General features: G+C 47.9%; 1 protein-coding gene across 2 annotated transcripts in view; it reads left to right on the top strand.

Annotated features, from left to right (window-relative positions):
- The window catches only part of LOC145351439 (myozenin-2-like), a 36,214-nt gene continuing 13,253 nt past the window's right edge, over positions 1 to 22,961 (top strand). Inside the window, exons 1-6 of one of the 2 annotated variants that reach the window (XM_080201032.1) lie at positions 1 to 171; positions 5,763 to 5,976; positions 8,141 to 8,238; positions 13,893 to 14,050; positions 15,904 to 16,075; positions 17,368 to 17,551. In XM_080201032.1, the coding sequence (XP_080057158.1) occupies positions 8,160 to 8,238; positions 13,893 to 14,050; positions 15,904 to 16,075; positions 17,368 to 17,551 (593 nt within the window). In that variant the 5' untranslated portion in view covers positions 1 to 171; positions 5,763 to 5,976; positions 8,141 to 8,159. The remainder of the gene's footprint in view (positions 172 to 5,762; positions 5,977 to 8,140; positions 8,239 to 13,892; positions 14,051 to 15,903; positions 16,076 to 17,367; positions 17,552 to 22,961) is intronic. The other variant, XM_080201031.1, reaches the window with a different exon arrangement.

Below are 22,961 nucleotides of genomic sequence, written 5' to 3'. Positions count from 1 at the left end.
CTTGGAAACCACTGGGTCCTGCACCGAGGGTGGGGAGGTGGGAGCGACTCAGAGAGAAGGGCACAATCTGCAAACACACTCCACGGTGCATGTGGGAGCAACTGGAACTGACTTTGGACAGAAGGCAAAAATAGTAGCTGAAAGGCGAGTTGAGAAAGGCAACAAACTCAGGTAGGGATCTTTCAATGACAAGAATCTCAGTGTTGTATTTTTAACCCTTTGACCAGTACGTTGTAAAACAGAGGACAGGATTCTCCAATCTTGCCCAGGGCTGGGATTCTCTGACCTTGCCTGAGACTGAGATTCCTCGACTTTGCCCGGGGCTGGGATTCTCCGACCTTGCCTGGGGCTGGGATTCTCCAACCTTGCCCAGGTCTGGGATTCTCCGACATTGCCCGAGGCTGGGATTCTCTGAACTTTCCCAGGGCTGGGATTCTCCAACCTTGCCCAGGGCTGGGATTCTCTGACATTGCCCAGGGCTGGGATTCTCTGATCTTGCCCAGGATTGGGATTCTCCAACCTTGCCTGAGACTGAGATTCTCTGACGTTGCCCAGGGCTGGGATTCTCCGACCTTGCCCAGGGCTGGGATTCTCTGACATTGCCCAGGGCTGGGATTCTCTGATCTTGCCCAGGATTGGGATTCTCCAACCTTGCCTGAGACTGAGATTCTCTGACGTTGCCCAGGGCTGGGATTCTCCGACCTTGCCCAGGATTGGGATTCTCCAACCTTGCCTGAGACTGAGATTCTCTGACTTTGCCCGGGGCTGGGATTCTCCGACCCTGCCCTGGGCTGGAGTTCTCCAACTTTGCCCAGGACCGAGATTCTCTGACTTTGCCCGGGGCTGGGATTCTCCGACATTGCCCAGGACTGGGATTCTCCAACCTTGCCTGAGACTGAGATTCTCCGACCTTGCCTGGGGCCGGGGTTTTCCAGTCCCACTGCAGCGAATGGACTTATGGCTGAGATCCAAATTCCCTGTTTTGCCGTCAGCGATGCTGGGACATACGAGATCGAAGAACTCCAGCCAAGGAGTTTATAATAGTGACAGACCATGGAAAAGAGAGAAAGAGGATTAATATATCCTGGAAAGACATTAATCATATGTCAGATAGTAACAATATCTAAATTAATATTATTTTTGCACTGATGCTAATTTATTTTAGTAACTGAAATACAGAACCACCACACAGGTTGTTTGTAGATTGTATGTTTAATGAGAAAAGGAGAATGTGCATTTCGATAGCACCTTTCATCAGTTCAGTGCTTTGCAGTCAATGCAATGTAGACGCTATTGTAATGTAGGAATCGCAGAAACCAATCTGCGCACAGAAAGCAGAAATCAACCCTTCCTCATTGGAAAATCCTGCTCAAGTCATAGTAAATCCGCTAGCACAGTGATTAGCACTGCTGTCTCACAGCTCCAGGGACCCAGGTTCGATTCCTGGGCTTGGGTTCCCGTCTGTGTTGAGTCTGCACGATCTCTCCGTGTCTGCGCGAGTTTCCTCCTGGTGCTCCGGTTTCCTCCCACGTTCCGAGAGACGCGCTCCTTAGGTGCATTGGCCGTGCTAAACTCTCCCTCGGTGTACCTGAACCGGTGCAGGAGTGTGGCGACTAGAGGGTTTTCACAGTAACTTCATTGCAGTATTAATGTCAGCCTACTTGTGACACCAATAAATAAACTTTAAAGGCATTACTCATTGCTCTCTGGGTAGAATGCTTACCACTCAGGCTGTAGATTCAAGCCCTCCTCAAGAGGCTTGAGCACAAAGCAGTCCCTCCAGAGGGGATGCTAGACTGTCGGAGGTACCCTCTTCAGTAGATGTAAAAAATCCCAAGGCCCCTATGTGAAGGAAGAGTGGGGGGGGGGGTTAGTTTTCCCAATGTCAGGGAGCCAATACCTTTCCTCAATCTACATCTACAAAACAGAAATGATCTGCTCCTTGTCACATTGCTGCTTGTGGGATCTTGCTGTGTACAGAACAGCTGCTGCATTAAACAGTGAGGACACTTGAAAAGATGCCTCACTGCCTGTCAAGCACTATGGGATGTCCTGAGGCTATGAATGGCAGTTTTAAAATATTTTCTTTCTGCGGTAATCCGGGGAAGTCGATTTCAAATCCCGGATTAGCCGTTCCAGATTCTGGAATCTGCTCAGGGAAAAAAAAACTGGGAATAAAACCGCTGCCGGCTGTAAAAGTGACCGGGAAGAGTGAGCCAGGACAGGTGACCGTAGGTTTTGTCACAGTGGCAGACTTTGAGTGGCATCTTAAAGGAGGTTAGAAACAATGAGGTTTAGGGGAAGGAAATCCCACATCTCCAGGCCTAGGTACAGCCACCAGAGGCACAAGAGACCAGAACTGGAGATTCCAGAGGGCAGCAAGGCAATTAAAGAGTTAACAAGGCAATTAAAGTGTTAACAAAGCTCCAGGATTTTTTTTTCTGGGAATACAAAATTCAAAAGTATGAAGTGATGAGGGGAGGCGGTTCAGTGACAACGTCACTTCACCACTACCTCAAAATAAACAGCCCATGTCCAAACGCCACAAGACCTGGACAATATCCAAGCTTGGGCTAAGTGGCAAGTAACACTCCTGCCACACAAGTGCTAGGCAATGACCATCTCCAGCAAGAGAAGATCTAGGTGCTGGTTGAGGCAGGCATGCTGGGACTTATCTAGATAGCCACATGAACAGACTGGGAATAGAGGGGTACAAACTAGTTGGGCTCATGAGCGGTGCAGGCTTGGAGGGCCGAAGGGCCTGTTCCTGTGCTGTAGTGTTCTTTGTTCTTTGTTCTAACCATCGCCACCCCCTTTTATATTCAATGGCATTACCATCGCTGAATTTCCCAATATCGACATCCTGGGGATTATCGTTGACCAGAAACCGAACCGTACTAGCCATATAAATATGTCAGAATCCCGCAGTAACTCACCTCCTGACTCCCCAAAGCATGTTCATCACCTTTAGGGGAGACACGGTGGCACAGTGGTTAGCACTGCTGCCTCACAGTGCCAGGCACCTGGGTTCTGGATGCCTGTCTGTGTGGAGTCTGCACGTTCTGTGTGTGTTTCCTCCGGTTGCCCCAGTTTCCTCCTGCACTCCAAAGATGTGCAGGTTAGATGGATAGGCCATGCTAAATTTCTCCTTCATGTCCCAAGATGTATAGGTAGGGGGATTAGCAGAGTAAATACTTGGGTTTACGGGGAACAGTTCTGGGTGGAATTGTCCCTCACTGTCAGAGGGATTACGTGGGGTTATGGGATTGTTGTCGGTACAGACCCGACGGGCCGAATGGCCTCTTTCTGCACTGTAGGGATTCTATGATTCAATGGTCTACAAGGCAGGAGTGTGATGTATTACTCTCCGCTTGTCTGGGTGGGTGCAGCTCCAATAACATCAACACCATTCAGGGTAAAACAGTCCACTTGATTAGAACCACAAACATTCACTCCTTCCACCGCCAACAAGCAGTGGTAGTAGTGTGTATTGTTAGGGATCAGATCCCAAACTCCACGGTATATTGTGAAGCTAGGCTGAACCCCACGTTTTTTGATTTTGGGATTAGTGTAAGAATGAGAGGTTTCACTCCAGATGTGATTTTATTAACCCACCAGGAAGCTTTTATTAAAACAAACTTTATTTAGTAACAGTTAAAATACATCAAAAAGAAACAATGTAACTTTTACTAATTTAAATATTTAAACATGACAAGGTATAATTCTTAACAGCAAGATATCGCTATAGTTGCAATGTAAGCAATAACCCCACTACATAAATCCCTCTTCAGAACCAGTTAGAAAAAAAACATATAGTCTTTACTAATTGCTAGGTTTCCAACTTTTTAACAACTCTGGACAGAGATACAGAAAGACACCTGTCTTCTGACTCCTACACAGCAGCCCCCAGAGAAAGATCTGTTTTGAAACAGGAGAACTTCAGAGAAAGATATTTATTCCCTGGCAGATCCTAGTCTCCAAATCCAGAGAGAGAAAGAGAGACACTTAGCTCTAATAATTCTAAGCAGCATCAGAGTTTATTTCTCTGTGTAAGCCCAGTCCCACCCAGTCACATGATTTTCCCATCATTTGGCCTGACCAAACCCAACTCCAAAAAACCCCAGGGGAAAACACAGAAATAACAACTCTGCATTAGCCCGGATTAAAACAAACATTCCAGCCATTAGGATCAATCCTTCTGCAACAGCAACATGTAGGCTGCCAGTTTTAGACAAAGTGTCATCGGTAAATAGAACTGATTTTGGAGAAATGCTGCACAAGAAATTTAACACAAATATATTTCAGTATTATCACAGTACCATGTACAAGATGCAGAGCGAGAACTCACCAAGGTTCCTTAGGCAGCACATTCCAAACTCATAACCACTATATGTAAAAGGACAAGGGCAACAGATACATGGGAACACTATCATCTCGGGATTCCCCTCCCAGTCACTCACCATCCTGACTTGGAAATATATTACTATTCCTTTACTGTTGCGTTTGTCAAAATCCAGAAACTCCATTCCTAACAGAGCTTTAGGTAAACTGGATGGCAGCTCACCACCATCTTCAGAAGGGCAACTTGGGATGGGCAATAAATGCTGGCCTGGCCAGCAAGGCCCACGTCACTTGAATGAATAAAAAAACAAGTGATCCTAACCTTGTAAAGGACCCTGGTTAAGCCACACTGAGAGTACTGTGTTCAGCTCTGGTCTCTATATTGTATAGAAACATTGGATAAGGTTTGCAGAAAGAGTTACAAGGATGGGACCAGAACAGAGACTTACAGCCCTTGAGAGAGATAGAAGAGTTTGGGTCTTTTCTCTTCAGAAAAGAGAAGATTTAGAGAGTTCCTGATTGAGGCCTTTAAAGATCTGAGCGGGTTGGACAGGGTAGATGTGGAAAAAATGTTTCTACTTGTGGGGATTCCAAAACTAAGGGCAAAAATACAAGATAGTCACTGATAAATGAGGAAAGTTTCTTCTCTCGGGGAGCGATTAGGATGTGGGACTGGCTACTGTGGGAAATGGTTGAGGCAAAAAACTTGGATATTTTGAAAAGGAAACTGGATGAGTACATGAGAGAAAAAGGGGACAGAAAGATGTAATGAAAGGCCTCGACCATCACAATCCATAGCTCCGGACTAAACACAAACATAAAACATAGGAACTAGGAGCAGGAGTAGGTCATTCAGTCATTTGAGCCTGCTCCACCATTCATTTTGATCACGGCTGATCATCAAATTCAATTTCCTGATTCCCCGCTTCCTCCCATATCCCTTGATCCCTTTAGCCCCAAGAGCTATATCTAATTTCTTCTTGAAATCAGACAACATTTTGGCCTCAACTACTTTCTGTGGTAGTGAATTCCTCACATTCACCACCCTCTGGATGAAGAAATTTCTCCCCACCTCAGTTCTAAAGGGTTTACTTCTCAAACTATGACCCCTAGTTCTGGACTCCCCCATCATCAGAAGCATTCTTTCTGAATCCACCCTGTCTAACCCTGTTAGAGTTTTATAAGTTTCTGTGAGATTCCCTCCAACCCTGCTAAGCTCCAGTGAATATAATCCTAGCTGACTTAGTCTCTCCTCACATGATAGACCTGTCATCCCAGGAGTCTGCCTAGTAAACCTTTGCTGGACACCCTGTATAGCAGTGATTGCTGCCATCACAGCTCAGACTCTGGGTGAACTGTAACACAGCACCACTTATATACAAATACACGCACGGCGTAAACTTTTCTTTTTCATTCCCCAGACCAGGTATTCCCACATTATTTGCAGTTCCCTTGCTGGAATGTGAGGTTGCAGCAATCTGTACTCTGGGAATTTCTCAGGCAGAGTGACGACACTGGTTATCATCACTCCCTCACCCGGGAAGTGTCATCTTGGATAAACCGCTCAAGCCTCTGGAATTTGAGCTCACAATTCTGAGGCGAAAGTGTAAATCGATGACCTACGGATGACTCAAGGTGAGTAAGTCTATTGGAAGGCATTACAACTCATCATCCAGCTGCCTTTGGCAGGTGGGGTTTGATACAGAATAAAGCATCGCAGGCCAAGGAGAAATTGGTGTTCCTCTGCGTCTGTTGCTCTTGTCCTTCTAGATGGTAGAGTTCATGGAAGGTGCTGTCAAAGGAACCTTGGTGAGTTCCTGCGGTGAATCTTGTAGATGGTTCACCCTGCTGTCACTGTGTGTCACTGATGGAGGGAGTGAATGTTGAATGAAGTAGAGGGGTTGCCAATCAAATGGCCCGTTTTGTCCTGGATGGTATTGAGCTTCTTGAATGTTATTGGAGCTGCTCTCATTCACACTAGTGGAGGATATTCTATCAGAGTCCTGAATTGAACTGTGTCGATGGTGGACAGGCTTTGGGGAGTTGACTATTGCTCTCAGAAGCGCACATTTGAAAATAGATGTTGTGACAACTGCATTATCTGTCGAAGAAATTTTGACCCAATTCTGTTGAGCCACATATCCCGTGATCAAGTTTGCATTTAAAGACCTTCCCCAGGCAACTAAGAGCACTGAAGCTTCATTGGAAATTTAACAGCACTATGTGTAGATGGATTAGCATCTACGAGGCGATCCCCCCTTCAAACTCCGTCTCTTCCTCTTCCCCCCTTTCTCCAGTTTCAGCTGTAACTCGATGGATAACATTCTCCCCACTGAATCAGACAGTTGTCCCTCTTTCCAGAGACAGTAGCCTGACGTCTAGACCCCAACACCAGCGGTGTCACAGAGGCAGCGCTGCACGGTGAGGGTTACCTTTGGGAGAGTCAGCCACAATTCCCATGTTCAGAACTCCAGAGTGGGACTTGAGACATCAACCTTCAGTCTCAGAGGCATTTCTACGGCACCCTTCATATCCCTGGGACATCCCAAGGCAATTCCCATCCAGAAGGGCACTTATCAAAGTGTGTTCACTATTACAATGTGGGAAACGTGACAGTGAATTCACACACAGCAAAGGGAGGCGGGCTAATACTGAGGGAGACACTGACAAAAATATCAAGATACAATCTGCCTATTTCCAGTCTGTTCTTAAAAAGAACATTCAGAATAGAAGTGAACACACCAGCATCACAGGCAGGAACTGCTGCTAAACGTCAAAGTAAATTGATGTTCTTGTTCTAGCTCTTATTTTGTATTTTGCTTACAGTGTGTAACATGAGATTAGAGGAATGGTTTGTGTACGTAGTGGTCATGTCAGTTCGCCTGGGTGCAGGATATTGTCCTTGGACTTAGTTAGTGACTGGAGGAGGGAGCCAGGGTAAAATACAATCATTGAATCCCTACAGTGCAGGAGGAGACCATTTGGCCCATTGAGTCTGCACCGACGGACTGAATATCTCACCCAGGGCCACCATCCGCTATCTCCGTAACCCCACAATTTATCCCGCTAATCTCTCTAACCTACACACACTGGGACACAAAGGGCAATTTACTGTGGCCAGTCCACCTAACCTGCACACCGTTAGAGTGTGGGAGTTCTCACTGGAATGTCAGAGGTTGAGGGGCTCGAAGTCTACAAGATTATGAGGGGCATGGACAGAGTGGATAGTCAGAAGCTTTTTCCCAGGGTGGAAGAGTCAATTACTAGGGGACATAGATTGAAGGTGCGAGGGGTAATGTTTAAAGGAGATGTACGAGGCTGGTTTTTTTACACAGAGGGTGGTGGGTGCCTGGAACTCGCTGCCGAGGGAGGTAGTGGAAGCAAATAAGACAGTGACTTTTAAGGGGCGTCTGGACAAATACATGAGGGGGATATGGTCCCCGGAAGTGTAGGGGGTTTAGTTCAGTTGGGCAGCATGGTCAGTGCAGGCTTGGAGGGCCGAAGGGCCTGTTCCTGTGTTGTAATTTTCTTTGTCTTTTGTTCTTTGAAACCGGAGCACCCGGAGGAAACCCACGCAGACACGGGGAGAATGTGCAGACTCCGCACAGTCACCCACTGCAACTGCACTTGAAAGGGGCAGTAAGACCCCTAAATGGGGGCAAGAGGAACACAATTAATTTTTGAGCCCTCACTTTGTAAAATAGGTGCGGCCTTGAGGGCCCAGGCCCAGGCCCAGGGTTGAGTGGGCCTTGGGCCTGGAAATAATTTCTCAGCTTACGTGTTATTTTCTCTTCCTCAGATTCTCATCAACAGACATCATGTCGTATGCTTCACTCATCAGGGAGAGGAAGCAGATAGCATCGGCCATAGCCAGGGAGGCCCATGGAGAGCTGGAAGGTAAGGATTACAGTTCAGTGACCCTAACATGCCATACCCCAACCACTCCTTCTCTTCACTCCTTACTCCTCTCTCGGCGTCTTTGATTGACTCCAAGCTGACAATGAGAAGTTGGAATTACTGTTGGAAACCTCTCGCAACTTCATAACTCATTCCAGCTCCCAGGAACTCCAATGCTCTGCGAACAAGAAGCTGAGTCCAATCCACTTGTCTGAAGTCCATTCGATGTGGCTGTCACTGAGGAAAGTCCAGCAGGTTCCAGGGAAATCAATGGTTTACTGATTCTAGTCCATCAAGTGGCCAAATATTCACCAGTGTCTTACACTTGTTCATTCTGGTGATGCTGAAATTGTAAATCTCAATAAAATGGCAGCACCTCCACCAGTGCTGCACTTCCCCAGTACCACACCAGCAACACTAAAGCACACCAATAGTACTGCCCACCGACAGTGCAGCACTCCCTCAGTACTGACCCTCTGACAGTGCTGCACTCCCTCAGTACTGACCTTCTGACAGTGCAGCACTCCCTCAGTACTGACCCTCTGACAGTGCCGCACTCCCTCAGTACTGACCCTCTGACAGTGCCGCACTCCCTCAGTACTGACCTTCTGACAGTGCAGCACCCCCTCAGCACTGACCCTCTGACAGTGCAGCACTCCCTCAGTACTGACCCTCTGACAGTGCTGCACTCCCTCAGTACTGACCCTCTGACAGTGCAGCACCCCCTCAGCACTGACCCTCTGACAGTGCAGCACTCCCTCAGTACTGACCCTCTGACAGTGCCGCACTCCCTCAGTACTGACCCACTGACAGTGCCGCACTCCCTCAGTATTGACCCTCTGACAGTGCAGCACCCCCTCAGCACTGACCCTCTGACAGTGCGGCACTCCCTCAGTACTGCCCCCCTGACAGTGCAGCACTCCCTCAGTACTGACCCACTGACAGTGCAGCACTCCCTGCGTACTGGCCCTCTGACAGTACGGCACTCCCTCAGTACTGACCCTCTGACAGTGCGGCACTCCCTCAGCACTGACCCTCTGACAGTGCAGCACTCCCTCAGTACTGACCCACTGACAGTGCAGCACTCCCTGCGTACTGGCCCTCTGACAGTGCGGCACTCCCTCAGTACTGACCCTCTGACAGTGCGGCACTCCCTCAGCACTGACCCTCTGACAGTGCGGCACTCCCTCAGTACTGACCCTCTGACAGTGCGGCACTCCCTCAGTACTGACCCACTGACAGTGCAGCACTCCCTGCATACTGGCCCTCTGACAGTGCGGCACTCCCTCAGTACTGACCCTCTGACAGTGCGGCACTCCCTCAGCACTGACCCTCTGACAGTGCGGCACTCCCTCAGCACTGACCCTCTGACAGTGCGGCACTCCCTCAGTACTGACCCTCTGACAGTGCGGCACTCCCTCAGCACTGACCCTCTGACAGTGCAGCACTCCCTCAGTACTGACCCACTGACAGTGCAGCACTCCCTGCGTACTGGCCCTCTGACAGTGCGGCACTCCCTCAGTACTGACCCTCTGACAGTGCGGCACTCCCTCAGCACTGACCCTCTGACAGTGCGGCACTCCCTCAGTACTGACCCTCTGACAGTGCGGCACTCCCTCAGTACTGACCCACTGACAGTGCAGCACTCCCTGCATACTGGCCCTCTGACAGTGCGGCACTCCCTCAGTACTGACCCTCTGACAGTGCGGCACTCCCTCAGCACTGACCCTCTGACAGTGCGGCACTCCCTCAGCACTGACCCTCTGACAGTGCGGCACTCCCTCAGTACTGGCCCTCTGACAGTGCAGGACTCCCTCAGTACTGACCCTCTGACAGTGCAGCACTCCCTCAGTACTGACCCTCTGACAGTGCAGCACTCCCTCAGCACTGACCCTCTGACAGTACAGCACTCCCTCAGTACTGACCCTCTGACAGTGCAGCACTCCATCAGTACTGACCCTCTGACAGTGCAGCACTCCCTCAGTACAGACCCTCTGACAGTGCAGCACTCCCTCAGCACTGACCCTCTGACAGTACAGCACTCCCTCAGCTCTGTATTGGGAATTTGAGTCTGGATTTTGTGATAAAATTACTGGAGTGGATTGTATAACGCTGAGTTTCGGGGCAAGAGTGTTACCCCGTGCCACAGCTGACCCCTGCTCAAGGCAAATGCAATTGGCATCGGAGATGATGTTTTGGAAGGCAATCTGTGACCACGGCCACATTCTCCACTGGGAAACGGTGAGTAACCTGCTCGGATACTGATGGAACAGATGTACGTGTCTGAGGTCACTCCCACCAGAGAGACACACTGTACTTAAACCCAGAGATCTCGTGTTTCAGCAACACCCGTCTGCCTGTTAGACACTTGCTGGGAATGTGACGTTTTCCCTTCTGTGTTTGAGTGTTACTGTCATTTCTTACCGTGGTGTTGCTAAGTGACAGCTCCTAAAGTCTATTTCAGTTCGCTGTTGTGATTGGCAATGGTAAATAAGAAAGCGCCAGAATGAGATGGCTTCTTGCGAGCTGTGCCCAGCACACCTTCTGATTCTATCTTTTACTCTCATTGTTTGCTTCTAAAACTTCATTCTAACTCTTTTAAACTCACTTTAAACAATGCTTTAATTCCATTACGGTAACACTACATTCTGCACTCTCCCCTTTCCTTCTCTATGAACGGTATGTTTTGTCTGTACAGCGTGCAAGAAACAATACTTTATACTATATGTTAATACATGTGACAATAATAAGTCAAACCAAATCAAAAGTGCCAGTTAGCTAGGAGCCAGTGCATTTAATGTTAGCGATATTTAATTAAAATAATAGAATTTGGATTTTGCATTGGATAAAAAGTAAACGTCAAACAAATGTACTACAGAACTGCGAAGAAAGGAACAATGTACAAGCCCAGTCTAGACATCAGAACTGCAAACTGGATTGATTCCATGCTACATATCATAGAATCCCTACAGTGTAGAAGGAGGCCATTCAGCCCATCGAATCTGCACCAACCACAATCCCACGCAGGACCTATTCCAGTAATCCCACATATTTACACTGCTAATCCCACCCCACCCCCCCGACACTAGGGTCAATTAAGCATGGCCAACAACCTAACCCACACATCTTTGGACTATTATAACCTTCAGTGTGGTTCTGAATGGGGGAATGTTGCTCCAGTTATAGTCGGCTTTGGGGAAACCACACCTGGAGCGCAGTTTTAATCTGCATACACCAATGTACGAATTAGAAGCAAGGAGTAGGCCATATAGCCCCTCGGGCCTGCTCTGGCATTCGATAAGATCATGATTTAATTGTGACCTCAACTCCACTTTCCTGTCTACATCCTGTAACCTTTGACCTCTCCCCCCCCTCCCCAGCCCCCTTGTCAATTACAAATCTATCTAACAGCCTTAAAAATATCCAATGGCCTAACAGTCACAATCCCAGTTGGTGTTAAAACTGACTGGAAAATTCCCAGAATGGAATTCCAGCTCAAAAGACTGAAACTTGTACTTTTCTGTCTAAAATGTGGAGGTGATGTGGGTATGCCGGCGTTGTCAGACTTTTTAAAATGTGGAGGAACAGAGTCACTGGACCTCCAATTAATTTTAACAAGAAAAAAATCTATTCACCATGAAAAGTTGAATTATTATACAAACTCCGTTATTCCCTCCTTAGCTTAACATATAGATTTTAGGATTAATATGGATTACAAAGCACATGTTAAACTGCAATGGGTTCATTAACACAAAGTCCATGTAATTGCCTCTTTAATACAGAACGCTTTGTTTTTTTTTCCTTGAATTCCGTTGTATTTGTATATGTTCTCTTAACTTCAGTCATCTTAAGACATTACTTCTGTCCCAATTCCCTGGTTATCTAGACTGTAACAAGTTCTTTCAGAAACCTACCTCTTTGCACTTCCTATCTTGCCCGATCTTTCTCCCTGCAAGCTTGAGAGATATTCGCTTCCTGATGTCCTTCTTCAACTGCAATATGTCCAGCCTGAAAGCTTTTTTTACCATACAAGTTTCTCTAGTTGCTAAGCGACAATTGCTCGTTTAATTACTCTTCACGCTGTAGCCCTTCCTAAGCACATTAGGAACACAGCTGGAACTGAACCAATCCCCACACATACAAATACCTTTATCCAGCCTGAATCTAACCACAGGTTTTATTCTTCCTTCCACAGAAACATTATACTGAGCTCACTTAAAACTGTACCTTATTTCTAATGTTTACCATACAAATATAAATCCCTTAAAACTACCTTTGTTTTTTTAACATCAGTCTCCACTGGTTTCTGAGGAACAGGATCCTACGGACTCATGGTCCTCTGAGAGACAAAAATTCTCCTCATCTCCATCTTAAATGAGACCCTTTATTTTTAAATTCTGTCCCAGTCCCACCTAAAAGGGGAAACATCCAGTCTATACCCTCCCTCCCAGGATTTTATATATTTCACTGGATACAGGCCCAGCCTCTGCAACCTTTTCCCATCTGACAATCCTTTATCCGAGGTATTAGAGTTAACCCCACGTCCGAAAAAAGATATACTCGCCTTGGAGGGGATGCAGGAAGATTCATTCGATAGAGAGAGGAGATTCTCTAGGGTTTGAAGGATAACAGTGGGAGGGTGGGGCCTCACAGCGCCAGGGACCCGGGTTCGATTCCTGGCTTGGGTCACTGTCTGTGTGGAATTTGAACGTTCTCTCTGTGCCTGTGTGGATTTCCTCCAGGTGCTCCGGTTTCCCCCCCCCACAGTCTGAAAGACGTACTGGTTAGGTGCATTGGCCATGATCAATCCTCCCTCAGTGTACCTGACCAGACACCAGAGTGTGGCGACTAGGGGATTTTCACAATAGCTTCATTGCAGTGTTAATGTAAGTCTAGTAAAACTAGTAAATAAACTTTGCCAAACTTTGTCTGCCCACTGCCCCCCCGTTCTCCATTTAATCAGCTTTGCCTTGTGAGAAGTTGCAGTTCAGGCAGTTAGCAGAAAGTTCCTTTCACTCAGGGAGAGACTGTCTTTAAGAGCCGCTGATTAGTTGGAATACCTGTTAGACGTGGACACTGCCAGGACCCCAATGCTGAGCATTCAGCCAGCATGGGCCAATCTCAGCTCAATGCTGCAATAGGACAAATGAAGGTAGAGCACAATGTTTATGCGCTGCCTCCTCAATGTGACAGGGCCGTCGGAAGGAATGATTTTCCAGCCCCGAGGCCCCAATTAGATCTGGTTAGAGAGAGCGGAGAGGTGCGGCGGAGGTTGGGGGGGAGGGGGTGTGGAGCAGTGGGGGGGGGGATGGGAGATGAGGGTGGGAGGTGAGGATGGGCTGGGGGGAAGGGGGCTGTTGGAAGGAACCATCTAACAGACCCATTTTAACACTAAAATTGGATGAGTTTTGCGTGAGTTAAAATCTCACCCATTGTGCTTTTTCAAACGTGAGGTGCTTTGCAACAAGCGGTGATTCAGACCAATCAGATTGAAGTGTTTAATGGCGTTGGATATTTAGATAAAATTGTAAATGAGAGTGAGCAGGAAGGTGTGAGCCGTAAAATCAACAAGGCTTTGTTCAAAGTTCCCCTGCACCGTTGATTTCTTAACGTGTATTCTCCTTGTATCTTTCAATGCTCCTTCCTGTTTTAAGAAGTGCCTCACCTGGACCTGGGGAAGAAGGTGAGTGTCCCTCAGGATGTGATGATGGAGGAGCTCTCACTGCTTGCGAACAAAGGGTCAAAGATGTTCCACAAGCGGCAGAAGAGGGTTGACAAGTTCATGGTGGAAGGGACACAGGGGTCTCCAGTGGTGAGTATTGAGCAGCTACTATGGCAATCCTGAGCATGCTGGCAAAAGGATAAAGTTGAATTGATAGAGTCATAGAGGTTTACAGCATGTAAACAGGCCCTTCGGCCCAACTTGTCCATGCCGCCCCTTTTGTTTTAAACCCCTAAGTTAGTCCCAATTGCCTGCGTTTGGCCCATATCCCTCTATACCCATCGTACCCATGTAACTGTCTAAATGCTTTTTAAAAGACAAAATTGTACTCACCTCTATTACTACCCCTGTTCCAGATATCACCACCCTTTGTGTGAAAACATTGCCCCCTTGGACACTTTTGTATCTCTCCCCTCTCACCTTAAATCTCTGCCCTATTTTTCTTGAACCTATGTTGAGTTCTGTTGAATATTGAATGGATGGCTGGGGTTGGAGGTCAGGCCAGATGGAGGGCCATTGGATGGAATGTGATAGATTTCCTCCAGGCTGCATGAGATCAATGGTTTCTATGTGTAGCTGGGTGCATAATCTCCATTGCTACGATCCCCATAAAGACCAATAACTTTTCAAAAGACATTCAAACTTCCATTGCTAACCATCTCGTAAAAGAATTTTTAAAAAGCATCACACCTTTTTCAGTGAAACAAAAACTTGGGGGAACCATTCGCATGCCAATATCTTGACCAATCAGAGTCAACATATGTGGTTTAGATTTAATTAAAATTTAAATCAAACTTTGGTAGGGAACTGTTCTCTGGCGCATTCTCCATGGCAAGACCTCTGCCAATCAGAGTTCACTCACCAACGACCAGCACTCTCTTCTCATGCAGTAAATATTGTTGTTCCCTTTGAGATTTGGTATTCCTGTGAATCTGTCCTGTTGAGTGCAGGATGAAAAGTTTTGACAGCATGTCTCTTTTTCAGGAAAAATATTACAACCTGTGTCCCTAGGAATTTGATTGAGATTTTTACGGGGCAATTAGATCGAGATTCTTAAGATTCGAAAGGAATTAGTAGGGCGGACAGAGAGAAGTGTTCTCTGCCGGTGTGGAAGCTTTGAATGAGGGAACAATAACCATTTAGGAGATGTTCAGAAACTCTTCTTCTTGCAAGTGTGGTAAAAGTGTCAAACTCTCGCCCACGATAAACAATACTACCTGTTAGCTCATGTCATCATTTTAATTCATAGAATCCCTACAGTGCAAAAGGAGGCCATTTGGCCCATCAAATCTGCACCAACCACAATCCCACCAAGGCCCTATCCATGTAAGCCCACATAAGCCCCCTGACACTAAGGGGCAACCCACCCAGATCTCTTCCCCACAATCTCAAGTATTTACCCCACTAATCCCCCTAACCTATACATCTTGGTGCACTAATGGGCAATTTAGCATGGCCAATCCACCTAATCTACACATCTCTGGACTGTGGGAGGAAACTGGAGCACCCAGAGGAAACCCACACAGACACGGGGAGAACGTGCAAACCTCACACAGACAGTCACCCGAGGCTGGAATTGAACCCAGATCCCTGGCACTGTGAGGCGACAGTGCTAACTACTGTGCCACCATGCCGCTACAAATCGATAGGCCCCAGTGGATATGAAAGGTAAGCGGAGTTGAGGTTCAGATCAATCATGATTTAGTTGAATAATAGAGCAGACTCAAGGAGCTGAATGGCCTTCCATACTGCGTTCATTTGACTGGACCTTCTGATATGATAATGTTTCTGGGTTTGACTCTTGCGATGGAAGAGCGTTAACCAATCTCTCCCTCACAATCCTGATGTGTTTCCCATGTCACTTCCTGTTTTCTAGGATGAAGCTGGGTTGTCAGGGAGGGAGTTTCAGTATCTCAAACCTTCCTTCTTCTCCTCCTCTGCAGAAAGTTGATGGGACCATGCCTCAGGATGGGGCAAAGGAGAACTACAGGTCGGAGGTCTACATCCCACAGCCGGGGAAAGGCAACGCTCCAGCTGTGGCGCCAAAGCCATTCGGCAAACTGTCAGCTGCCAAAAATATCAAGGTTATCCTGAATCCCAGCATCATTGCTCCAGGTAACTCCCCCCAGTTCATCTGGAGACCGTAGGAATGAGTCTGCTTTGATGTGGCATCTTGCCATCCCTCTGCCATCCTTGCTGCCTTTCAGGGCTTTGTTTGTACTTTCTGGTTGGGATTGAAGAGGGTTGGGGTCTTCACTCTAGGAGAGAGAAAGTTGACAGGGTGTTGGATTTCAGTCCAGTAGGTGTGAAGAAAATGTTTCCAATTGTGGCAGAGACTCCAAATGTACTTGGTCATAAAAACTGGACAAACACAAGAATACCAAATTTCAAGGGGAACCACAGCTTATGCCACTGGAGAAAAGGGTGGGGGTTGGTTGGAAAGTCGACTCTGATTGGCTGAGGTGTTGCCATGGAGAAAGCAAAGGGAGGTTATAGACTCCACAAGCCTCCAGGTGTTTTATAAAAAGGCGTATGATGAAAATCACCAGCAACACATCTCTCCTTTCAGCAACATTCAAGAAAAGATAGTCACTAATAGATTCAATAGGGAATTCTCCTTCCCCAGAGAGTGGAGAGAGTACGGAACTCACTACCACACAGAGTAGTTGAGGTGAATAGTGTAGATATATTTAAGGGGAAGCTAGATAAGGTTATTAGGATGGAAGAAAAAGGAATGCATACAATGGATTGAGACAGGCTTGGATGGAAGGATTACGTAGAGGACAAACATTGACGTAGTAGTGTTGGGTCAAATAGAAGTTTTATTTATTAATGTCACAAATAGGCTTACATTAACACTACAATGAAGTTACTGTGAAAATCCCCTAGTTGCCACAATCCGGCACCTGTTTGGATACACTGAGGGAGAATTTAGCACGGCCAATGCACCTAACCAGCACATCTGTGGGAGGAAACTAGGACACCCCGAGGAAACCCACTCATACATGGAGAGAATGTGCAGACTCCACACAGATAGTGACCCACTCCGGGAATCGAACCCAGGCCCTGGCTCTGTGAGACTGCAGTGCTAACCACTGTGCCACCGTGCCCAACTTTAAGGGAGATCAAACAGACATTTGACATCCAGGCAAAGAAGAAGGCAATAGGCGACTGAAACTGGCGAAAAAGAGGGAAGTGTGTGGAAGGAGGGTGAATAAAGAGGGAATTGAGGGATGGAATTCCAGCGTTTAGGATTAGGCATCAACGATGGAGCAATTAAAATTGGCATGGTTAAGAGGTCGTAATTGGAGAAATGCGGGAATCTTGGAGGCTCAGAGGACAGCAAGTTACAGACAGGGTGAGTTGAGGTGAGGGACGGATCTGATTCCACTGCTTTGCTTCCTCAGGGTACTCCGGACCTTTGAAGGAAATCCCACCGGAGAAGTTCAACATCACGGCTGTCCCCAGGTCGTACCAGTCCCCCTGGGCTGAAGCACTGCACGGCCAACCCGACCTTGTGGAAGCCATGGTTAACCAGCTGCCCGAGGTCCCGGTCAAGGCTCCGTCACAAGCGTACAGGTGCTTCAACAGGTAAACACTGTCAGCTTCTCCGGCTTGGTATCGCCTGCAAACTCCTCCGCATGTGTCAGCTGTCACTCAGCGGGCCGTACTCGAGACAGATTCACGGCTGATGCTCCCGTTGGCAGCTCTGAGGGAGCGCTGCGCTGTTGGATGGGACATTAAATGGAGACTCATTCTCCCAGGTGGTTCATTATGAAGGAGGATTCTTCCCAGCGTCCTGTGACCAACATCACTCAAACTGAATATCACGTTGCTGTTTCTGGGATCTTGCTGTGCACACATTGGCTGCCATGTTTTCCCCCATTGCAAAGCCTCGTACCTAACACTGCCACCAGATTTATTACAGCACTTTGTTGTAACGCAGGAAACTGTGCAGCACTCTGACAGTGCAGCTCTCTGACAGTGCAGCGCTCTGACAGTGTAGCACCTCTGACAGTGCAGCTCTCTGACAGTGTAGCACCTCTGACAGTGCAGCACTCTGACAGTGTAGCACTCTGACAGTGTAGCACTCTGACAGTACAGAACTCTGACAGTGCAGCACTCTGACAGTGTAGCACCTCTGACAGTGCAGCACTCTGACAGTGTAGCACCTCTGACAGTGCAGCACTCTGACAGTGTAGCACTCTGACAGTGTAGCACTCTGACAGTACAGCACTCTGACAGTGTAGCACCTCTGACAGTGCAGCTCTCTGACAGTGTAGCACCTCTGACAGTGCAGCACTCTGACAGTGTAGCACTCTGACAGTGTAGCACTCTGACAGTACAGAACTCTGACAGTGCAGCACTCTGACAGTGTAGCACCTCTGACAGTGCAGCACTCTGACAGTGCAGCACTCTGACAGTGTAGCACTCTGACAGTGCAGCACTCTGACAGTGCAGCACTCTGACAGTGTAGCACCTCTGACAGTGCAGCACTCTGACAGTGTAGCACTCTGACAGTGCAGCACTCTGACAGTGCAGCACCTCTGACAGTGCAGCACTCTGACAGTACAGAACTCTGACAGTGCAGCACTCTGACAGTGTAGCACCTCTGACAGTGCAGCACTCTGACAGTACAGAACTCTGACAGTGCAGCACTCTGACAGTGTAGCACCTCTGACAGTGCAGCACTCTGACAGTGTAGCACCTCTGACAGTGCAGCACTCTGACAGTGTAGCACCTCTGACAGTGCAGCACTCTGACAGTGCAGCACTCTGACAGTGCAGCACCTCTGACAGTGTAGCACCTCTGACAGTGCAGCACCTCTGACAGTACAGCACCCTGACAGTGCAGCACCTCTGACAGTGCAGCACTCTGACAGTGCAGCACCTCTGACAGTGCAGCACTCTAACAGTGCACTCAAGCCCTTGAACTCACAGACTCAGAGGACCATCCTGAGATCAAGAATGGTGCTGTGGGAATGGAAGTCTCTCTCCATTTAATGCTCACATCATTCTTCAGAGCTACCGCTTAAATAAAACAGATACCATGTGTGCCGTATTCTCACTAACCTGCCTCTCAAAGTGCAGTGGTATCTACATTGCATAGACAACCACAACATAAATGATACCTCATAAGAGGTTATTGCAGAAGGTCAGGGGACTTGGAGTTGGGGGTAGGGTGTTAGCGTGGATAGAGGATTGGTTGTCAAATAGGAGGCAGGGAGTGGGGGTCAACGGGTGCTATTCGGATTGGCAGATGGTGACTAGTGGGGTGCCCCAGGGGTCGGTGCTGGGGCCTCAGCTTTTTACCATTTATATAGATGATCTGGAGGAGGGAACCAAGTGTAGGGTGTCAAAATTTGCGGATGACACCAAGATTGGGGGAACGGCAAATTGTGCGGAGGGTGTGGAGAGTCTGCAGAAGGATCTAGATAGGCTGGGCGAATGGTCCAGGAAATGGCAAATGGAATTTAATGTTGGCAAGTGTGAGGTGGTCCACTTTGGTAGGAATAATGGTAGGAAGGACTATTACTTACGGGGCGAAAAACTGCAGCAGGCGACGGTGCAGAGGGACCTCGGGGTCCTTGTGCATGAGTCGCAAAAACCCAGCTTGCAGGTGCAGCTGGTGGTCAGGAAGGCGAATGGGATGCTGGCCTTCATAGCGAGGGGGATTGAATATAAAAGTAGGGAGGTCTTGCTGCAGCTGTATAGGGCATTGGTGAGGCCGCAGCTGGAATACTGTGTGCAGTTTTGGGCACCGCACCTGCGCAAAGATATTTTGGCCTTGGAGGGAGTGCAGAGGAGGTTTACTAGGCTGATACCGGAGTTGAGGGGGTTGAGCTATGAGGAGAGGCTGAATAAACTAGGCTTGTACTCGTTGCAGTTTAGAAGAATGAGGGGAGATCTCATTGAGACGTATAAGATGATGAATGGGATGGATAGGATAGAGGTGGAGAGACTCTTCCCGCTCAAAAAAGACAGTGGGACTAAGGGGCACAGCCTCAAGATAAAGGGGAGGCGGTTTAGAACGGAGTTGAGGAGGAACTTCTTCACTCAAAGGGTGGTGAATCTCTGGAATTCTCTGCCCGTTGAAGTGGTGGAGGCTGCCTCGCTAAATATTTTTAAGAAGCAGGTTGATGGGTTCTTGATAAGAGAGGGGATTAAGGGTTATGGGGAGAGGGCCGGAAAGTGGAACTGAGCCACGACAGATCAGCCATGATCTTATTGAATGGCGGGGCAGGCTCGAAGGGCCAGATGGCCTACTCCTGCTCCTATTTCTTATGTTCTTATGTTCTTATGATACAAACCGGGGGGAGAACATTGAACAAGACAACAACAAACTGCATTTATATAGCATCCTTAAGGCAGTAAAGTACCCCAGAGTCCTTCACAAGAGCATAAATCACAGATTACTATCAAAGCAGGAAGATAGTGGCAGAATGGTAATGTCGCTGGACTAGTTATCCAGAGGACCAGGCTAATGATCAGAGGACATGGGTTCAAATCCCTCCACGGCAGCTGGCAGGATTCAATCTCAATTAATAAAATCGAGAATTCAAAATTATTCTCAGTCATGGTGACCATGAAATATTGTTGTAAAAAGGAGTTGAGGGAGAGAATTCCAGAGCAGGCTCACGACACATCTATCAATGGCAGAGCAGTTAAACTCAGGGAGGTGGGAGAGGCCAGAGGAGCAAAGAGATCTCTGAGCGTGATGGTGTAGGGTAGGGGCAGGCCAGAGGGGAACGCAAGGCCATATGGAGGGATTTGGGAGCAAGGATGAGAGTTTTAAATCAGAAATGAAGGATGATTGGGAACTTGGTGTCAGTTAGGATGCAGGGAGTAGAGTTCTGGATGAGCTGGGGCAGATGCCAGGAATACACAAGGAATCGCCATCATCCACCACCTTTGGCTCATTGTGACTTCCAACTAGTCTCATGCCTCATTCCCCAGAGGGCCAGTATAGATTTAATTTCCTTTCCTATCTAATTTCAAATACTCACTGATGCACGCTTAAATATTGACTCACGAATGAATATCAGCAAAATATCTAACCAAAGTAAGAATATATCCGTAAATTAAATCACGTACAATAGTAAATGATTCGAGATCCTTGTCTCGATCTATCAGTCACTGACGGGCAGTTGCTGCTGTGCAAGTTTGCGCTTGCAATAAGAGCTTGAAATCCCTCCCTCCCTTTTCTATTTTTATCCCACACTCTATCCATCCTGGGCAACTGGCAGATCGTCAGCCCCCTGGCACACACAAGGAGTGCAATGAGCAAACTCCACAAATTCACCTTGCCCACTTATGGTGTCATCTGATTCAATCGGCTCGGCTTGTTTGGCAGCCCACACACCACCCCACCCCCCCGCCCCCCCCCACCCACTCCACCACACTCCCCTTCCCCTCCCCTCACCCTCTTGCACCCAAAGGTAGGAGCCAGCTATCCGGAGCGGAATTAGGGAAACGCTTTTCTAGGCCGCATTGACAGTAGGAGTTTGGGAATTCACTTTCACAAACAACAGTCGGTCCCTGGTCAATCGTTAATCTGAAAAACTGAGATTAATCGGCTGAACAGAAGATATTCCTCGAATTCATTGAATCCCTGCAGTGCAGAAGGAGGCCATTCGGCCCATCGAGCCTGCACTGACCACAATCCCACCCTTGCTCTATCCCCGTAACCCCCTGCATTTACCCAAGCTAGTCTCCTTGACACTAAGGGGCAATTTAGCACGGCCAATCGAGCTAACCCGCACATTTTTGCGCTGTGGGAGGAAACCGGAGCATCCGGAGAAAACCCACACGGAAATGGGGAGAATGTGCAAACAACACACAGACAGTGACCCAAACTGGGAATCGAACCCGGGTCCCTGGTGCTGTGAGGCAGCCGTGCTAACCACTGTGCCGCCCTATTAAAAAGATTATAGTGCAGAGGTGTGGATTTGGGGTCACTGATCAGCCATGGTCATTGTGGGGTGGAAAAGACTCATGGATTCCTTTGTAAATTCTCTCATGGGATGTGGGCATCGCTGGCTGGGCCAGCATTTGTTGCCCATCCCTAATTGCCCTTGAACCGGGTGGCTTTCTGGGCTGTTTCAGTGTTAACCACAATTGCTGTGGGTCTGGAGTCACATGCAGGCCAGACCGGGTAAGGATGGCGGATTTCCTTCCCAAAAAGACATTAGTGGACCAGATGTGTTTTTCCAACAATTAATGATAGTTTCAGAGTCACCAATAGTGATTTCCAGATTTTGTTAATTGAATTTTTTAATTTGTCTCCTGATCTTTCACTGGGTCTGTGGATTACTAGTCTGGCGATGTGACTGCTAAAGCACTGTGTCTCCCCAAATTCCTGCTCTCTTCCTCTTTCCATTTTCCTACAAGGACACTGGCACAGGCCCTGACTAACAGCTCGGCACATCACCTCAGCTAGCGATCCAGAGCAGGAGCGAGGAAAACTATAATAAACAGAAAATGCTGGAAAATCTCAGCAGGTCTGACAGCGTCTGTGGAGAGAGGACAGAGCCAACGTTTCCAGTCTGGATGGCCCTCGTTCTTCTAAACTCCAGAGGCCCAAAGTACTCATCCTCTCATTATAGAACAAACCCCTCATCCGAGGGATTAGTTTAGTGAACCTTTCCTGTACCATTTCCAGTGGAAATATATCCTTTCTTAAATGTGAAGACCACAATTGCGCATTGTACCATAGAATCCCTACAGTAAAGAAGGAGGCCACTCAGCCCATCAAGGCTACCCCAACAACAATCCCACCCAGACCCTATATCTGAAACCCCACATATCTACCCCGCTAGTCCCCCTGACACTAAGGGGCAATTTAGCCTGGCCAGTCAACCTAACCCACACATCTTTGGGAGTGTGGGAGGAAACCAGAGCCTCTGGAGGAAACCCACGCAGATACGGGGAGAACGTGCAAACTCCGCACAAGACAGTGACCCGAGGCCGGAATCGAACCCGGGTCCATGGCGCTATGAGGC

Source organism: Carcharhinus amblyrhynchos, chromosome 13 (genome assembly GCF_965287045.1).
Source record: "Carcharhinus amblyrhynchos chromosome 13, sCarAmb.v2.hapA, whole genome shotgun sequence".
Lineage (NCBI taxonomy): Eukaryota > Metazoa > Chordata > Chondrichthyes > Carcharhiniformes > Carcharhinidae > Carcharhinus > Carcharhinus amblyrhynchos.
The sequence above is the reverse complement of the archived record's forward strand: the minus strand, read 5'-3'. Positions and strand labels throughout refer to the sequence as shown.